General features: G+C 50.2%; 1 protein-coding gene across 1 annotated transcript in view; it reads left to right on the top strand.

Annotated features, from left to right (window-relative positions):
- Positions 1-15784, top strand: part of wdr97 (WD repeat domain 97) — a 229449-nt gene that overhangs the window by 112839 nt on the left and 100826 nt on the right. Inside the window, exons 11-13 of the mRNA XM_072507945.1 lie at positions 1521-1642; positions 10853-10925; positions 12948-13103. Of these exons, the coding sequence (XP_072364046.1) occupies positions 1521-1642; positions 10853-10925; positions 12948-13103 (351 nt within the window). The remainder of the gene's footprint in view (positions 1-1520; positions 1643-10852; positions 10926-12947; positions 13104-15784) is intronic.

Genomic DNA, 15784 nt, shown 5'->3' with positions numbered 1-15784 from the left:
TCGTTTGTTTTCTACAATCCTTTCGAAGTTCGCTTTTCCAGAATTGATTACCCCTCTTTATTTATTATACAGCTACTATATTTTAACAGTAAAGGTACGCTATTTTGTCTCATCTATTCACAATCTTCCAATTGTATAAGTTCTTAATTTGAAATGCAACAGCTAACTTCAAACCACATTTTTCTTTACCTGATGTAAATTTTTATTCATGTTCCCCTGATTTCTGCTGTCAATCGCCGTATTCTCAGCCTTACCTTCACACCCATCGTATTGGTGTACAACCGTGTCCCTAATTTAATTCAGCCAATCACACCCCACAAGCTTGTTTTCCAACAACTGAGAAATGAGAATGATGCTACAAAAGAAAAACGAATAACTCTGTTGTTTCTCTAACAGTGTGTCTGTTTCTGTATATACCGGCTGGATTATCCCCGCCCGCCCTCCGCAAGATCGCCGCGGGTGAGATGCCAACAATGGAAAAATCCATTAACCTCGGGCGGGATTCTCCGGCCGCCAGGCTGACGCGGACGGGGAATGCTGCCCTCTGTCTGTGTGTGTGTGTTTAGGCATGTGTGTTATTGTGATGTTTTCAAGTAAATATTTGGCGAGATTCTCTGTTTGGGGGACTATCCTCCTGCCGAAGGAGAATTGCAAACGATTTAGTGCCCCCCATGGGAGCGCAAATCGGATGCAATACCAGGTACAGCATGGGGTTAGGTACAGAGTAAAGCTCCCTCTACACTGTCCCCATCAAATACTCCCAGGACAGGTACAGCACGGGGTTAGATACAGAGTAAAGCTCCCTCTATACTGTCCCCATCAAACACTCCCAGGACAGGTACAGCACGGGGTTAGATACAGAGTAAAGCTCCCTCTATACTGTCCCCATCAAACACTCCCAGGACAGGTACAGCACGGGGTTAGATACAGAGTAAAGCTCCCTCTACACAGTCCCCATCAAACACTCCCAGGACAGGTACTGCACGGGGTTAGATACAGAGTAAAGCTCCCTCTACACTGTCCCCATCAAATACTCCCAGGACAGGTACAGCACGGGGTTAGATACAGAGTAAAGCTCCCTCTATACTGTCCCCATCAAACACTCCCAGGACAGGTACAGCACGGGGTTAGATACAGAGTAAAGCTCCCTCTATACTGTCCCCATCAAACACTCCCAGGACAGGTACAGCACGGGGTTAGATACAGAGTAAAGCTCCCTCTACACAGTCCCCATCAAACACTCCCAGGACAGGTACTGCACGGGGTTAGATACAGAGTAAAGCTCCCTCTACACTGTCCCCAACAAACACTCCCAGGACAGGTACAGCACTGGGTTAGATACAGAGTAAAGCTCCCTCCATACTGTCCCTATCAAACACTCCCAGGACAGGTACAGCGCGGGGTTAGATACAGAGTAAAGCTCCCTCTATCCTGTTGCATACACTCCCTAAACCCTGTACGTAATTGCACGTTTTGTCCATCGGTGTCCTGTGTCTAATGATTCTTTATTTTCTGATTAGATAGCATGTCGGGATGTTAGTGACTCGGTGACTGATGTTACCGTTCCCATTTCCAGCACTGTTCTTGATTCCCTGTCTGTTGAAGATTCTCAGCGTTTGAGAGGACCACGTTCATTCAAGAGGCAAGTCATATCCAGGATTGTCAACAGTATCAACGCACTGAATGAATGGAGCTGGGCACCTAGTGTTGTGGTTATGTTCCTGGACTAGGAATCCAGAGGCTACTGAATAATAATCCAGAGAATGTAAATTGAAATCACTCCATGCCAGTCATTTGTTGTAACTGCACTAACCCAGGCACGTGGAACTGTTCCATCACACTCCTGACTTGTGCCTTGTAGATGGTGGACAGGCTTTGGGGGGTCAGGAGGTCAGTTACTCACCGCAGAATTCCCAGCCTCTGACCTGCCCTGGTAGCCACAATATTAATATGGCTGGGTCCAGCTTGGTTTGTGATCAATGGTAATCCCCAGGATATTGATAGTGGGGGTAATGATGATGCCATTGAATGTCAAGGGGCAATGGTTGGTTGCTCTCTTGTAGGAGATGGTCATTGCCTGGCACTTGTGTGGCACGAATGTAACTTGCCACTTGTCCGCTCAAGCCTGGATATTGTCCAGGTCTTGCTGCATTTGGACATGGACTGCTGCATTATCTGAGGAGGCCCGAATGGTGCTGAACATTGCACAGTCGTCCGCAAACATCCCCACTTCTGACCTTATGATGGAAGAGAGCTCATTGATGAAGCAGCTGAAGATGGTGGAGCCTAGGACATTACCCTGAGGAACTCCTGCAGTGATGTCTTGGAGCTGAGATGATTGACCTCCAAAAATCACACTCCTTTGTGCCGGGAACGACTCCACCAGCGGAGAGTTTTCCCCTGATTCCCATTGACTCCAGTTTTGCTGGGGCTCCTTCATCCCATACTTGGTCAAATGCTGTTTTGACTTGAACTTGTTAGGGGGCTGTTTAGCACAGGGCTAAATCGCCGGCATTGAAAGCAGACCAAGGCAGGCCAGCAACACGGTTCGATTCCCGTAACAGCCTCCCCGAACAGGCGCCGGAATGTGGCGACTAGGGGCTTTTCACAGTAACTCCATTTGAAGCCTACTTGTGACAATAAGTGATTTTCATTTTTCATTGAGTTTCACCAGGAAAAGGTAATCGAGGAGAGATTCCTCCGTACTGACCCTCTGACAGTGCAGCACTCCCTCAGTACTGACCCTCTAACAGTGCGGCACTCCCTCAGTACAGACCCTCTGACAGTGCGGCACTCCTTCAGTACTGACCCTCTAACAGTGCAGCACTCCCTCAGTACTGACCCTCTGACAGTGCGGCACTCCCTCAGTACTGACCCTCTGACAGTGCAGCACTCCCTCAGTACAGAACCTCTGACTGTGCGGCACTCCCTCAGTACAGACCGTCTGACAGTGCGGCACTCCCTCAGTACTGACCCTCTGACAGTGCAGCACTCCCTCAGTACTGATCCTCTGACAATGCGTCACTCCCTCAGTACAGACCCTCTGACTGTGCGGCACTCCCTCAGTACTGACCCTCTGACAGTGCGGCACTCCCTCAATACTGACCCTCTGACAGTGCGGCACTCCCTCAATACTGACCCTCTGACAGTGCGGCACTCCCTCAGTACAGACCCTCTGACAGTGCAGCACTGCCTCAGTACTGACCCTCTGACAGTGCGGCACTCCCTCAGTACTGACCCTCTGACAGTGCAGCACTCCCTCAGTACTGACCCTCTAACAGTGCAGCACTCCCTCAGTACTGACCCTCTGACAGTGCAGCACTGCCTCAGTACTGACCCTCTGACAGTGCGGCACTCCCTCAGTACTGACCCTCTGACAGTGCAGCACTCCCTCAGTACTGACATTAGTAACATTATGGTGGGGCAGGCAATAAACAAAGAAATAACAGATGCATGTAGAAATGGTACAGCAGTTATCATGGGGGATTTGAATCTACATGTTGATTGGTTTGACCAGGTCGGTCAAGGCAGACTTGAGGAGGAGTTTATAGAATGTATCCGCGATAGTTTCCTAGAACTGTATGTAATGGAACCTACGAGGGAACAAGTGGTCCTAGATCTGGTCCTGTGTAATGAGACAGGATTGATTCAGGATCTCATAGTTAGGGATCCTCTCGGAAGGAGCGATCACAATATGGTGGAATTTAAAATACAGATGGAGGGTGAGAAGGTAAAATCAAGCACTAGTGTTTTGTGCTTAAACAAAGGAGATTACAATGGGATGAGAGAAGAACTAGCTAAGGTAGACTGGGAGCAAAGACTTTATAGTGAAACAGTTGAGGAACAGTGGAGAACCTTCCAAGTGATTTTTCACAGTGCCCAGCAAAGGTTTATACCAACAAAAAGGAAGGACGGTAAAAAGAGGGAAAATCGACCGTGGATATCTAAGGAAATAAGGGAGAGTATCAAATTGAAGGAAAAAACATACAAAGTAGCAAAGATCAGGGGGAGACTAGAGGACTGGGAAATCTTTAGGGGGCAACAGAAAGCTACTAAAAAAGCTATAAAGAAGAGTAAGATAGATTATGAGGGTAAACTTGCTCAGAATATAAAAACAGATCGTAAAAGTTTCTACAAATACATAAACAAAAAAGAGTGGCTAAGGTAAATATTGGTCCTTTAGAGGATGAGAAGGGAGATTTAATAATGGGAGATGAGGAAATGGCTGAGGAACTGAACAGGTTTTTTGGGTCGGTCTTCACAGTGGAAGACACAAATAACATGCCAGTGACTGATGGAAATGAGGCTATGACAGGTGAGGACCTTGAGAGGATTGTTATCACCAAGGAGGTAGTGATGGGCAAGCTAATGGGGCTAAAGGTAGACAAGTCTCCTGGACCTGATGGAATGCATCCCAGAGTGCTAAAAGAGATGGCTAGGGAAATTGCAAATGCATTAGTGATAATTTACCAAAATTCACTCGACTCTGGGGTGGTCCCACTGGATTGGAAATGAGCAAACGTGACACCACTGTTTAAAAAAGGAGGTAGGCAGAAAGCGGGTAATTATAGGCCAGTGAGCTTAACTTCGGTAGTAGGGAAGATGCTGGAATCTATCATCAAGGAAGAAATAGCGAGGCATCTGGATGGAAATTGTCCCATTGGGCAGACGCAGCATGGGATCATAAAGGGCAGGTCGTGCCTAACTAATTTACTGGAATTTTTTGAGGACATTAACAGTGCGGTAAATAACGGGGAGCCAATGGATGTGGTATATCTGGATTTCCAGAAAGCCTTTGACAAGGTGCCACACAAAAGGTTGTTGCATAAGATAAAGATGCATGGCATAAAGGGGAAAGTAGTAGCATGGATAGAGGATTGGTTAATTAATAGAAAGCAAAGAGTGGGGATTAATGGGTGTTTCTCTGGTTGGCAATCAGTAACTAGTGGTGTCCCTCAGAGATCAGTGTTGGGCCCACAATTCTTCACAATTTACATAGATGATTTGGAGTTGGGGACCAAGGGCAATGTGTCCAAGTTTTCAGATGACACTAAGATAAGTGGTAAAGTAAAAAGTGCAGAGGATGCTGGAAGTCTGCAGAGGGATTTGGATAGGCTAAGTGAATGGGCTAGGGTCTGGCAGATGGAATACAATGTTGACAAATGTGAGGTTATCCATTTGGGGAGGAATAACAGCAAAAGGAATTATTATTTAAATGATAAAATATTAAAACATGCTGCTGTGCAGAGAGACCTGGGTGTGCTAGTGCATGAGTCGCAAAAAGTTGGTTTTCAGGTGCAACAGGTGATTAAGAAGGCAAATGGAATTTTGTCCTTCATTGCTAGAGGGATGGAGTTTAAGACTAGGGAGGTTCTGCTGCAATTGTACAAGGTGTTAGTGAGGCCACACCTGGAGTATTGTGTTCAGTTTTGGTCTCCTTACTTGAGAAAGGACGTACTGGCACTGGAGGGTGTGCAGAGGAGATTCACTAGGTTAATCCCAGACCTGAAGGGGTTGGATTACGAGGAGAGGTTGAGTAGAATGGGACTGTACTCGTTGGAATTTAGAAGGATGAGGGGGGATCTTATAGAAACATATAAGATTATGAAGGGAATAGGGGTTGTTTCCACTGGCGGGTGAAAACAGAACTAGGGGGCATAGCCTCAAAATAAGGGGAAGTAGATTTAGGACTGAGTTTAGGAGGAACTTCTTCACCCAAAGGGTTGTGAATCTATGGAATTCCTTGCCCAGTGATGCAGTAGAGGCTCCTTCATTAAATGTTTTTAAGATAAAGATGGATAGTTTTTTGAACAATAAAGTGATTAAGGGTTATGGTGTTCGGGCCGGAAAGTGGAGCTGAGTCCACAAAAGATCAGCCATGATCTCTATCAATGGAGGAGCAAGCTCGAGGGGCCAAATGACCTACTCCTGCTCCTAGTTCTTATGTTCTTATGACCCTCTGACAGTGCGGCACTCCCTCAGTACTGACCCTCTGACAGTTCAGCACTCCCTCAGTACTGACCCTCTGACAGTGCGGCACTCCCTCAGTACTGACCCTCTCCCAGTGCGGTACTCCCTCACTACTGACCCTCTGACAGTGCAGCACTCCCTCAGTACTGACCCTCTGACAGTGCAGCACTCCCTCAGTACTGACCCTCTGACAGTGCAGCACTCCCTCAGTACTGACCCTCTAACAGTGCAGCACTCCCTCAGTCCTGACCCTCTGACAGTGCGGCACTCCGTCAGTACTGACCCTCTGACAGTGCAGCAGTCCCTCAGTACTGACCCTCTGACAGTGCAGCTCTCCGTCAGTACTGACCCTCTGACAGTGCGGCACTCCCTCAGTACTGACCCTCTGACAGTGCAGTACTCCCTCAGTACTGACCCTCTGACAGTGCAGCACTCCATCAGTACTGACCATCTGACAGTGCAGCTCTCCGTCAGTACTGACCCTCTGACAGTGCAGCACTCCCTCAGTACTGACCCTCTGACAGTGCAGCACTCCCTCAGTACTGACCCTCTGACAGTGCAGCACTCCCTCAGTATTGGCCCTCTGACGGTGCAGCACTCCCTCAATACCGACCCTCTGACAGTGCGGCACTCCCTCAGTACTGACCCTCTGACAGTGCGGCACTCGCTCAGTACTGACCCTCTGACAGTGCAGCACTCCCTCAATACTGACCCTCTGACAGTGCGGCACTCCCTCAATACTGACCCTCTGACAGTGCGGCACTCCCTCAGCACTGAACCTCTGACAGTGCAGCGCTCCCTCAGTACTGACCCTCTGACAGTGCAGCACTCCATCAGTACTGACCCTCTGACAGTGCGGCACTCCCTCAATACTGACCCTCTGACAGTGCGGCACTCCCTCAATACTGACCATCTGACAGTGCGGCACTCCCTCAGCACTGAACCTCTGACAGTGCAGCGCTCCCTCAGTACTGACCCTCTGACAGTGCAGCACTCCATCAGTACTGACCCTCTGACAGTGCGGCACTCCCTCAATACTGACCCTCTGACAGTGCAGCACTCCCTCACTACTGACCCTCTGACGGTGCAGCACTCCCTCAATACCGACCCTCTGACAGTGCGGCACTCCCTCAGTACTGACCCTCTGACAGTGCAGCACTCCATCAGTACTGACCCTCTGACAGTGCGGCACTCCCTCAATACTGACCCTCTGACAGTGCGGCACTCCCTCAATACTGACCATCTGACAGTGCGGCACTCCCTCAGCACTGAACCTCTGACAGTGCAGCGCTCCCTCAGTACTGACCCTCTGACAGTGCAGCACTCCATCAGTACTGACCCTCTGACAGTGCGGCACTCCCTCAGTACTGACCCTCTGACAGTGCAGCACTCCCTCAATACTGACCCTCTGACAGTGCGGCACTCCCTCAATACTGACCATCTGACAGTACGGCACTCCCTCAGCACTGAACCTCTGACAGCGCAGCACTCCCTCAGTACTGACCCTCTGACAGGGCAGCACTCTGTCAGTACTGACCCTCTGACAGTGCAGCACTTCCTCAGTACTGACCCTCTGACAGCACGGCACTCCATCAATACTGACCCTCTGACAGCGCGGCACTCCCTCAATACTGACCCTCTGACAGTGCAGCACTCCCTCAGTACTGACCCTCTGACAGTGCAGCACTCCCTCAATACTGACCCTGTGACAGTGCGGCACTCCCTCAGTACTGACCCTCTGACAGTGCAGCACTCCCTCAATACTGACCCTCTGACAGTGCGGCACTCACTTAATACTGACCCTCTGACAGTGCGGCACTCCCTCAGCACTGAACCTCTGACAGTGCGGCACTCCGTCAGTACTGACCCTCTGACAGTGCGGCACTCCCTCAGTACAGACCCTCTGACAGTGCAGCACTCCCTCAATACTGACCCTCTGACAGTGCAGCTCTCCCTCAGTACTGACCCTCTGACAGGGCAGCACTCTGTCAGTACTGACCCTCTGACAGTGCAGCACTCCCTCAGTACTGACCCTCTGACAGCACGGCACTTCATCGATACTGACACTCTGTCAGTGCGGCACTCCCTCAATACTGACCCTGTGACAGTGCAGCACTCCCTCAGTACTGACCCTCTGACAGTGCAACGCTCCCTCAGCACTGAACCTCTGACAGCGCAGCACTCCCTCAGTACTGACCCTCTGACAGCGCAGCTCTCCCTCAGTACTGACCCTCTGACAGTGCGGCACTCCCTCAGTCCTCACCCTCTGACAGTTCAGCACTCCCTCAGTACTGACCCTCTGACAGTGCGGCACTCCCTCAATACTGACACTCTGACAGTGCGGCACTCCCTCAATACTGACCCTCTTGACAGTGCGGCACTCCCTCAGTACTGACGCTCTGACAGTGCAGCACTCCCTCAGTACTGATCCTCTGACAGTGCAGTACTCCCTCAGTGCTGACCCTCTGACAGTGCAGCACTCCCCGAGAACTGACCCTCTGACAGTGCAGCACTCCCTCAGTACTGACCCTCTGACAGTGCAGCACTCCCTCAGCACTGAACCTCTGACAGTGCAGCACTCCCACCAGTACTCACCCTCTGACAGTGCAGCACTCCCTCAGTACTGACCCTCTGACAGTGCAGCACTCCCTCAGTACTGACCCTCTCACAGTGCGGAACTCCCTCAGTACTGATCCTCTGACAGTGCAGTACTCCCTCAGTACTGACCCTCTGACAGTGCAGCACTACCCGAGAACTGACCCTCTGACAGTGCAGCACTACCCGAGAACTGACCCTCTGACAGTGCGACACTCCCTCAGTTCTGACCCTCTGACAGTGCAGCACTCCCTCAGTACTGACCCTCTGACAGTGCAGCACTCCCTCAGTACTGCCCTCTGACAGTGCAGCACTCCCTCAGTACTGACCCTCTGACAGTGCAGCGCTCTCTCAGTGCTCCCTCAGCATTGAACCTCTGACAGTGCAGCACTCCCTCTGGGCAGGTCGTGCCTAACTAATTTAGTGGAGTTTTTTGAGAACATTAACAGTGCGGTAGATAACGGGGAGCCAATGGATGTGGTATATCTGGATTTCCAGAAAGCCTTTGACAAGGTGCCACACAAAAGGTTGTTGCATAAGATAAAGATGCATGGCATTAAGGGGAAAGTAGTAGCATGGGTAGAGGATTGGTTAATTAATAGAAAGCAAAGAGTGGGGATTAATGGGTATTTCTCTGGTTGGCAATCAGTAGCTGGTGGTGTCTCTCAGGGATCAGTGTTGGGCCCACAACTGTTCACAATTTACATAGATGATTTGGAGTTGGGACCAAGGGCGATGTGTCCAAGTTTGCAGACGACACTAAGATAAGTGGTAAAGCAAAAAGTGCAGAGGATACTGGAAGTCTGCAGAGGGATTTGGATAGGCTAAGTGAATGGGCTAGGGTCTGGCAGATGGAATACAACGTTGACAAATGTGAGGTTATCCATTTTGGTAGGAATAACAGCAAAAGGAATTATTATTTAAATGATAAAATATTAAAACATGCTGCTGTGCAGAGAGACCTGGGTGTGCTAGTGCATGAGTCGCAGAAAGTTGGTTTTCAGGTGCAACAGGTGATTAAGAAGGCAAATGGAATTTTGTCCTTCATTGCTAGAGGGATGGAGTTTAAGACTAGGGCGGTTATGCTGCAATTGTATAAGGTGTTAGTGAGGCCACACCTGGAGTATTGTGTTCAGTTTTGGTCTCCTTACTTGAGAAAGGACGTACTGGCGCTGGAGGGTGTGCAGAGGAGATTCACGAGGTTAATCCCAGAGCTGAAGGGGTTGGATTACGAGGAGAGGTTGAGTAGACTGGGACTGTACTCGTTGGAATTTAGAAGGATGAGGGGGGATCTTATAGAAACATATAAAATTATGAAGGGAATAGATAGGATAGATGCGGGCAGGTTGTTTCCACTGGCGGGTGAAAGCAGAACTAGGGGGCATAGCCTCAAAATAAGGGGAAGTAGATTTAGGACTGAGTTTAGGAGGAACTTCTTCACCCAAAGGGTTGTGAATCTATGGAATTCCTTGCCCAGTGAAGCAGTAGAGGCTCCTTCATTAAATGTTTTTAAGATAAAGATAGATAGTTTTTTGAAGAATAAAGGGATTAAGGGTTATGGTGTTCGGGCTGGAAAGTGGAGCTGAGTCCACAAAAGATCAGCCATGATCTCATTGAATGGTGGAGCAGGCTCGAGGGGCCAGATGGCCTACTCCTGCTCCTAGTTCTTATGTTCTTATGTACTGACCCTCTGACAGTGCAGCACTCCCTCAATCCTGACCCCCTGACAGTGCAGCACTCCCTCTGCACTGCTTTGAGTCATGTCTGTTATGACAGGGGCAGCACAGTGGTTAGCACTGCTGCCTCACAGCGCCAGAGTCCCAGGTTCAATTCCAGGTTACTGTCTGTGTGGAGTTTGCACGTTCTCCCTGTGCGAATGTGGGTTTCCCCCGGGTGCTCCGGTTTCCTCCCACAGTCTGAAGATGTGCAGGTTTGGTGGATTGGCCACGCTAAATTCCCCCTTACTGTCCCAAGATGTGTAGGTTACGTGGGGTTATGGTTTACGGGAATAAGGCAGAGACCTAAGCAGGGTGCTCTTTCAGAGAGTCAGTGCAGAGTCAATGGGCCGAATGGCCTCCTTCTGCACTATTGAAGGAATATTTTGCAGAATGAACCATTAGTCATTCATTGGTGTTTATGGAGCGGGCCAATAGCTGAGAGAAACAGAATGATATTGCCTGACAGTGAAGGCCAGAAACTTCACTTCATTTGTGACGTCTGAATGTGGTTTTAATTATGTTTCTGCAGTGATTCCGTGTTTAATTGTATTTCTGTGACCTGATCTTAGCACTGAACATCCTGTGGCTGTGTCTGAAGAGCCGGATGAAGAATCGATGAAGAAGCAGGAAGAATTAAAAGAGGTAATTGTAGGTCAATTTGCACTTGGAGCCGAGGCGGTGAATATTGTTGAGGCCCATCAATCCTGAGGGTCGATTGGAGAAGGTGGGAGTAGTCGCCTCGGGGAAGAGAAAGTCGAGGGAGGATTTGATAGAGATGTTGAAAATCACGAGGGGGCTGGACAGAGTAGATGGGGGGAAAAATTGCAGGGGCTGGTTTAGCACAGGGCTAAATCGCTGGCTTTTAAAGCAGACCAAGGCAGGCCAGCAGCACGGTTCGATTCCCGTACCAGCCTCCCCGAACAGGCCCCGGAATGTGGCGACCAGGGGCTTTTCACAGTAACTTCATTTGAAGCCTACTTGTGACAATAGGCGATTTTCATTTTCATTTCAACTGTCCCCATTGGTGGATGGATGGAGATCGAGGGGACACAGATTTTGAAGTGATTACTGAAAGAAGAATAGCAATAGGAGAAGCATGTTCACACAGCGAGTGCCTGAGAGTTTGGTTCAATCTGAACAGGAGGCATGTGGAGGGTTACAGAGAGAAGGCAGGAGAATCATAGAGTTTACAGTGGAGAAGGAGGCCATTCGGCCCATCGAGTCTGCACCGGCCCTTGGAAAGAGCACCCTACTTAAGGCCGCGCCTCCACCCTAGCCCCGTAACAATTCTGTGATTCTCACACCCGTCCCCTGGCTACATTGGGACATGGGGAGGCAGTGGTGTAGAGGTATCGTCACCGGTCTAGTAAACCAGACCCAGAGCAATGCTCTCGTAAACCAGGTTCAAATCTCACCAGGGCAGATTTTTAAATTTAAATTCAATGAAAAAAATTTGGAACTAAAAGTCGAATGATGACTATGGAAGCATTGTCCATTGTTGCTGGTTCAGTTCTGGTCGCCCTATTATAGGAAGGATATTGTTAAAGTAGAAAGAGTGCAGAAGAGATTTACGAGGATGCTACCGGGACTTGATGGTCTGAGTTATAAGGAGAGGCTGAATAGGCTGGGACTTTCTTCCCTGGAGTGTAGGAGGCTTAGGAATGCCCTGCCTGCAACAGTAGTGGACTCGCCAACACTAAGGGCATTCAAATGGTCATTGGATAGACATATGGACGATAAGGGAATAGTGTAGAAGGGCTTTAGAGTGGTTTCACAGGTCGGCGCAACATCGAGGGCCGAAGGGCCTGTACTGCGCTGTAATGTTCTATGTTCTAGGGGTAATCTTATTGAGGTCTATAAAATAATGAGGGGCATCGATAAGGTAGATAGTCAACATCTTTTCCCAAAGGTAGAGGAGTCTAAAACTAGAGGGCATAGGTTTAAGGTGAGAGGGGAGAGATACAAAAGAGACCAGAGGGGAAATTATTTCACACAAGAGGGCGGTGAGTGTCTGGAATGGGCTGCCAGAGGCAGTAGTAGAGGCGGGTGCAATTTTGTCTTTGAAAAAGCATTTAGACAGTTACATGGGCAGGGTGGGTATGCAGGGATACGGGCCAAATGTGGGTAAGTGGGACTAGCTCAGTGATAGAAACTGGGCAGCATGGACAGGTTTGGCTGAAAGGGGCTGTTTCCATACTGTAAACATCTGTGGCTCTATGAATGCCCTTTCGGGAAGGGGAAATCTGCCGTCCTTACCCGGTCTGGCCTACATGTGACTCCAGACCCACAGCAATGTGATTGCCTCTTAAATATAACAGTGAACAAGAACTTCCTAAATCATTGGTCAGGTGTCCGCTGGGGAACTGTGGATAATTCTGGGAGCTGCTCTTCAGCAAAGATACAAAAGCTATAGAAAAGGTAACAGAGGAGGTTTCCGGGGACCGTCAGTAACGAGGAGAGCCTGGAAAAGTTACAAACGTTCCCTTGCAGCTGAACTGGTTAAGCAGCCATTTAATAGACCTTTTCAAGGTGACGTAATCTTTCAAACGTATAAATGGAGACAAATTATTCCCTCTGGCGAGTGGAGGGAATCTTGCAAGTTCCTGTTGCCCTTTTCACTGACGTTCCGTGTGTGATATCCTCTGCCTCTCTCCCCTCCTGTAGGGATATGCTTTGCTGGCTGCGAGAGACAAGGAAATCCTTCTGATCCAGCGCGGGGAACTCAGGAGGAAGCGGAAGCCTGCACGTACCAAGGAAATACGTGAGGAGGGTTTCAGGAAATACATGGAGCTTTTTTATGCCCCAATTCCCAAAATGGAGGTCAGCGTCCGGTCGTATCGCGCTGAAACGCTGGGTGGGGGGGGGGGGGGGGGGGGGCAGGGCGGGCTGGTGGGAGCGGGGGCCCACTGGATGGGGATTTCCGGTAAAACAGAAATGGGGGGCCCTGGGCAGAATGTAGCAACAAGAAAAGATTCCGTCTCAAGTGTCGGGAGTGCACTGAATCTGTCTCTGTGTGTTTCTGACTCTATCTGTACCTGTCTGTGTGTCTGTCTCTGTGTGTTTCTGACTCTATCTGTCCTTGTATCTCTGGACCTGCCTGTGTTGTCGTGTTAATCACCCTGGGGTAACACGGACTGCAACTGGATGCAGTTGTACTTGAAAGTAGACTCCAAACTTTGATGTTAGTTCAATACGCTTTATTGAACTTGTTAAGCGATGCACACAGTTCACTGTGGGTTTGAAACTCTACTAATCTAAGCGTGCTTACTATAACTAACTAGACCAGACTAGCTCTGAGCCACGTGTAGAAGGTGCTAACTGATATATACACCCTGACTGTCACTACAGTTGTCACCAGTGGAAAGAGGCAGGGTGTTGATGCCTCGTGTGTTTAATAGTGGGAGACCACCTTCTAGTGTTCTGCCTGGTGATTGGTTGTGTTCTGTCCTGTGTGTTGATTGGCTGTACTGGGTATCTGTCACTGCCTGTCTGTATCTCATTATGTGCATGAGTGCATATCATGACATCTCCCCTTTTTTTTTTAAATGTTGGTTGCTTGGAGCATATGTGACTGTGTTTACATGTAGAACTATTTACATTAAATGGCGAGTGGATGAATATATACATAAGAGGTGTCTAGCGTGCAGATACAGAACAAAATTTACAAGATAAAGGTCTATAAGTCCAACCTTTGGGGATTGCGTCTGATCCTTGTCGACCGCCTGAGAGGTGGAGGTGGGGACGACGGCGCCTTGACAGGCGGGATTGCTGCCAGATTGGTGGCCTCGTGGTGCGAGGTGTCCGGAGGAGGCATAACAACATATGAAAAAGTAGGATCTGGTGGTGGGCAGGCAACTTTGCGCAGTGCCCTTCTGTTGCGCCTGACAATGGAGCCATCAGCCATACGAACCACAAACGATCTGGAAGCAGCCTGTCGAACAACAACAGCTGGAGCTGACCAGCTTGATCCGAACAGCATCTTCCGGAGACACAGCATCTTCCGGAGAGAGCACAGGCAAATCGGTAGCATGAGCATCGTACGTCAGCTTTTGCCGGTTCCTGAGTTGCTGCACCTTTTGCAGCACTGGGAGGTGATCCAGGTCTGGTAAATGAATGGCCGGAACAGTCGTCCACAGGTCTCTATTCATGAGGAGTTGAGCCGGAGACATACCAGTGGACAGAGGGGTTGTCCTGTACGCCAACAGCGCAAGGTTGAAGTCAGAAGCAGAGTCCGCAGCCTTGCAGAGCAGTTGCTTCACTATATGGACCCCTTTCTCGATCTTCCCGTTGGACTGTGGGTAGTGTGGGCTTGAGGTAGGGGGCGGGATTCTCCACTCCCGCGCCGGTTGGGTGAATCGCCTGGGTCGCCGAATTTTCCCGCGACGCCTGTCTGACACCCTCCCGCGATTCTCCCAAGCGGCGAGATCGGCCCCGTTGAGTTCCGCGCGGCGCAGGCCGGAGAATTGCCCAAGACACCCAAAATGGCGATTCTCCCTGGCACCCCCGCTATTCTCAGGCCCGGATGGGCTGAGCGGCCAGGCCAAAACGGCGGGTTCCCCCCCCCGGCGCCATCCACACCTGGTCGCTGCTGGCGGGAACAGCGCGGGAATGCTGGGGGGGCGGCCTGCGGGGAGGGAGGGGGGGAATACCGCATTGGGGGGGGGGGGGCCTCAAATGGGGTCTGGCCCGCGATCGGTGCCCACCGATCGTCGGGCCGTCCTCTATGAAGGAGGACCTCCTTTCTTCCGCAGCCCCGCAAGATCCGTCTGACATCTTCTTGCGGGGCGGACTCGGAGAGGACGGCAACCACGCATGCACGGGTGACGCCAGTTATGCGGCGCCGGCCGCGTCATGTATGCGGCACCGCCTTTACTTGGCGACAAGGCCTGGTGCGTGTAAATGACGCGGCCCCGCTCCTAGCCCATTATCGGGCCCTGAATCGGTCGGGATAGGGGCCGTTTCGCGCCGTCATGAACCTCGACGGCGTTCACGACGGCGAGGGCACTTTGGCGCGGGAGTGGAGAATCCCGCCCGGTGTGTTTGAATTGGTACGACTTGGCGAAATTGGACCACTCTTGGCTGTTGAATCAGGGACCATTGTCACTCATGACAGTGAGTGGCATACCATGCCTGGCAAATGTCTCCTTGCAGGCCTTGATGACAGACCTTGATCTGAGGTCTGAAAGCTTCACAACTTCCGGGTAATTTGAGAATTAATCTAAGATGAGCACATAGTATCGCCCATTGGCGTGAAAAAGGCCGATTCCCACCTTGGAGCACGGAGAGGTCACGATCTCGTGTTGCTGGAGTGTTTCTTTTCTTTGAGCAGGCTGGAAACGCTGGCAGGTCGCCAGGACCATGTTGGATATGTCCGGGCTGATTCCAGGCCAATAGGCAGCCTGCCGGGCCCTGCGTCTACACTTTTCTACACCGAGGTATCCCTCTTGGATTTGTTTGAGCACTAAGCTCTGCAGGCTGCGAGGAATAACGATACGATCTAG

The sequence above is a fragment of the Scyliorhinus torazame genome, chromosome 6, assembly GCF_047496885.1.
Source record: "Scyliorhinus torazame isolate Kashiwa2021f chromosome 6, sScyTor2.1, whole genome shotgun sequence".
Lineage (NCBI taxonomy): Eukaryota > Metazoa > Chordata > Chondrichthyes > Carcharhiniformes > Scyliorhinidae > Scyliorhinus > Scyliorhinus torazame.
Note: the sequence above shows the minus strand (reverse complement) of the source record. Positions and strands in the feature narration are given on the sequence as shown.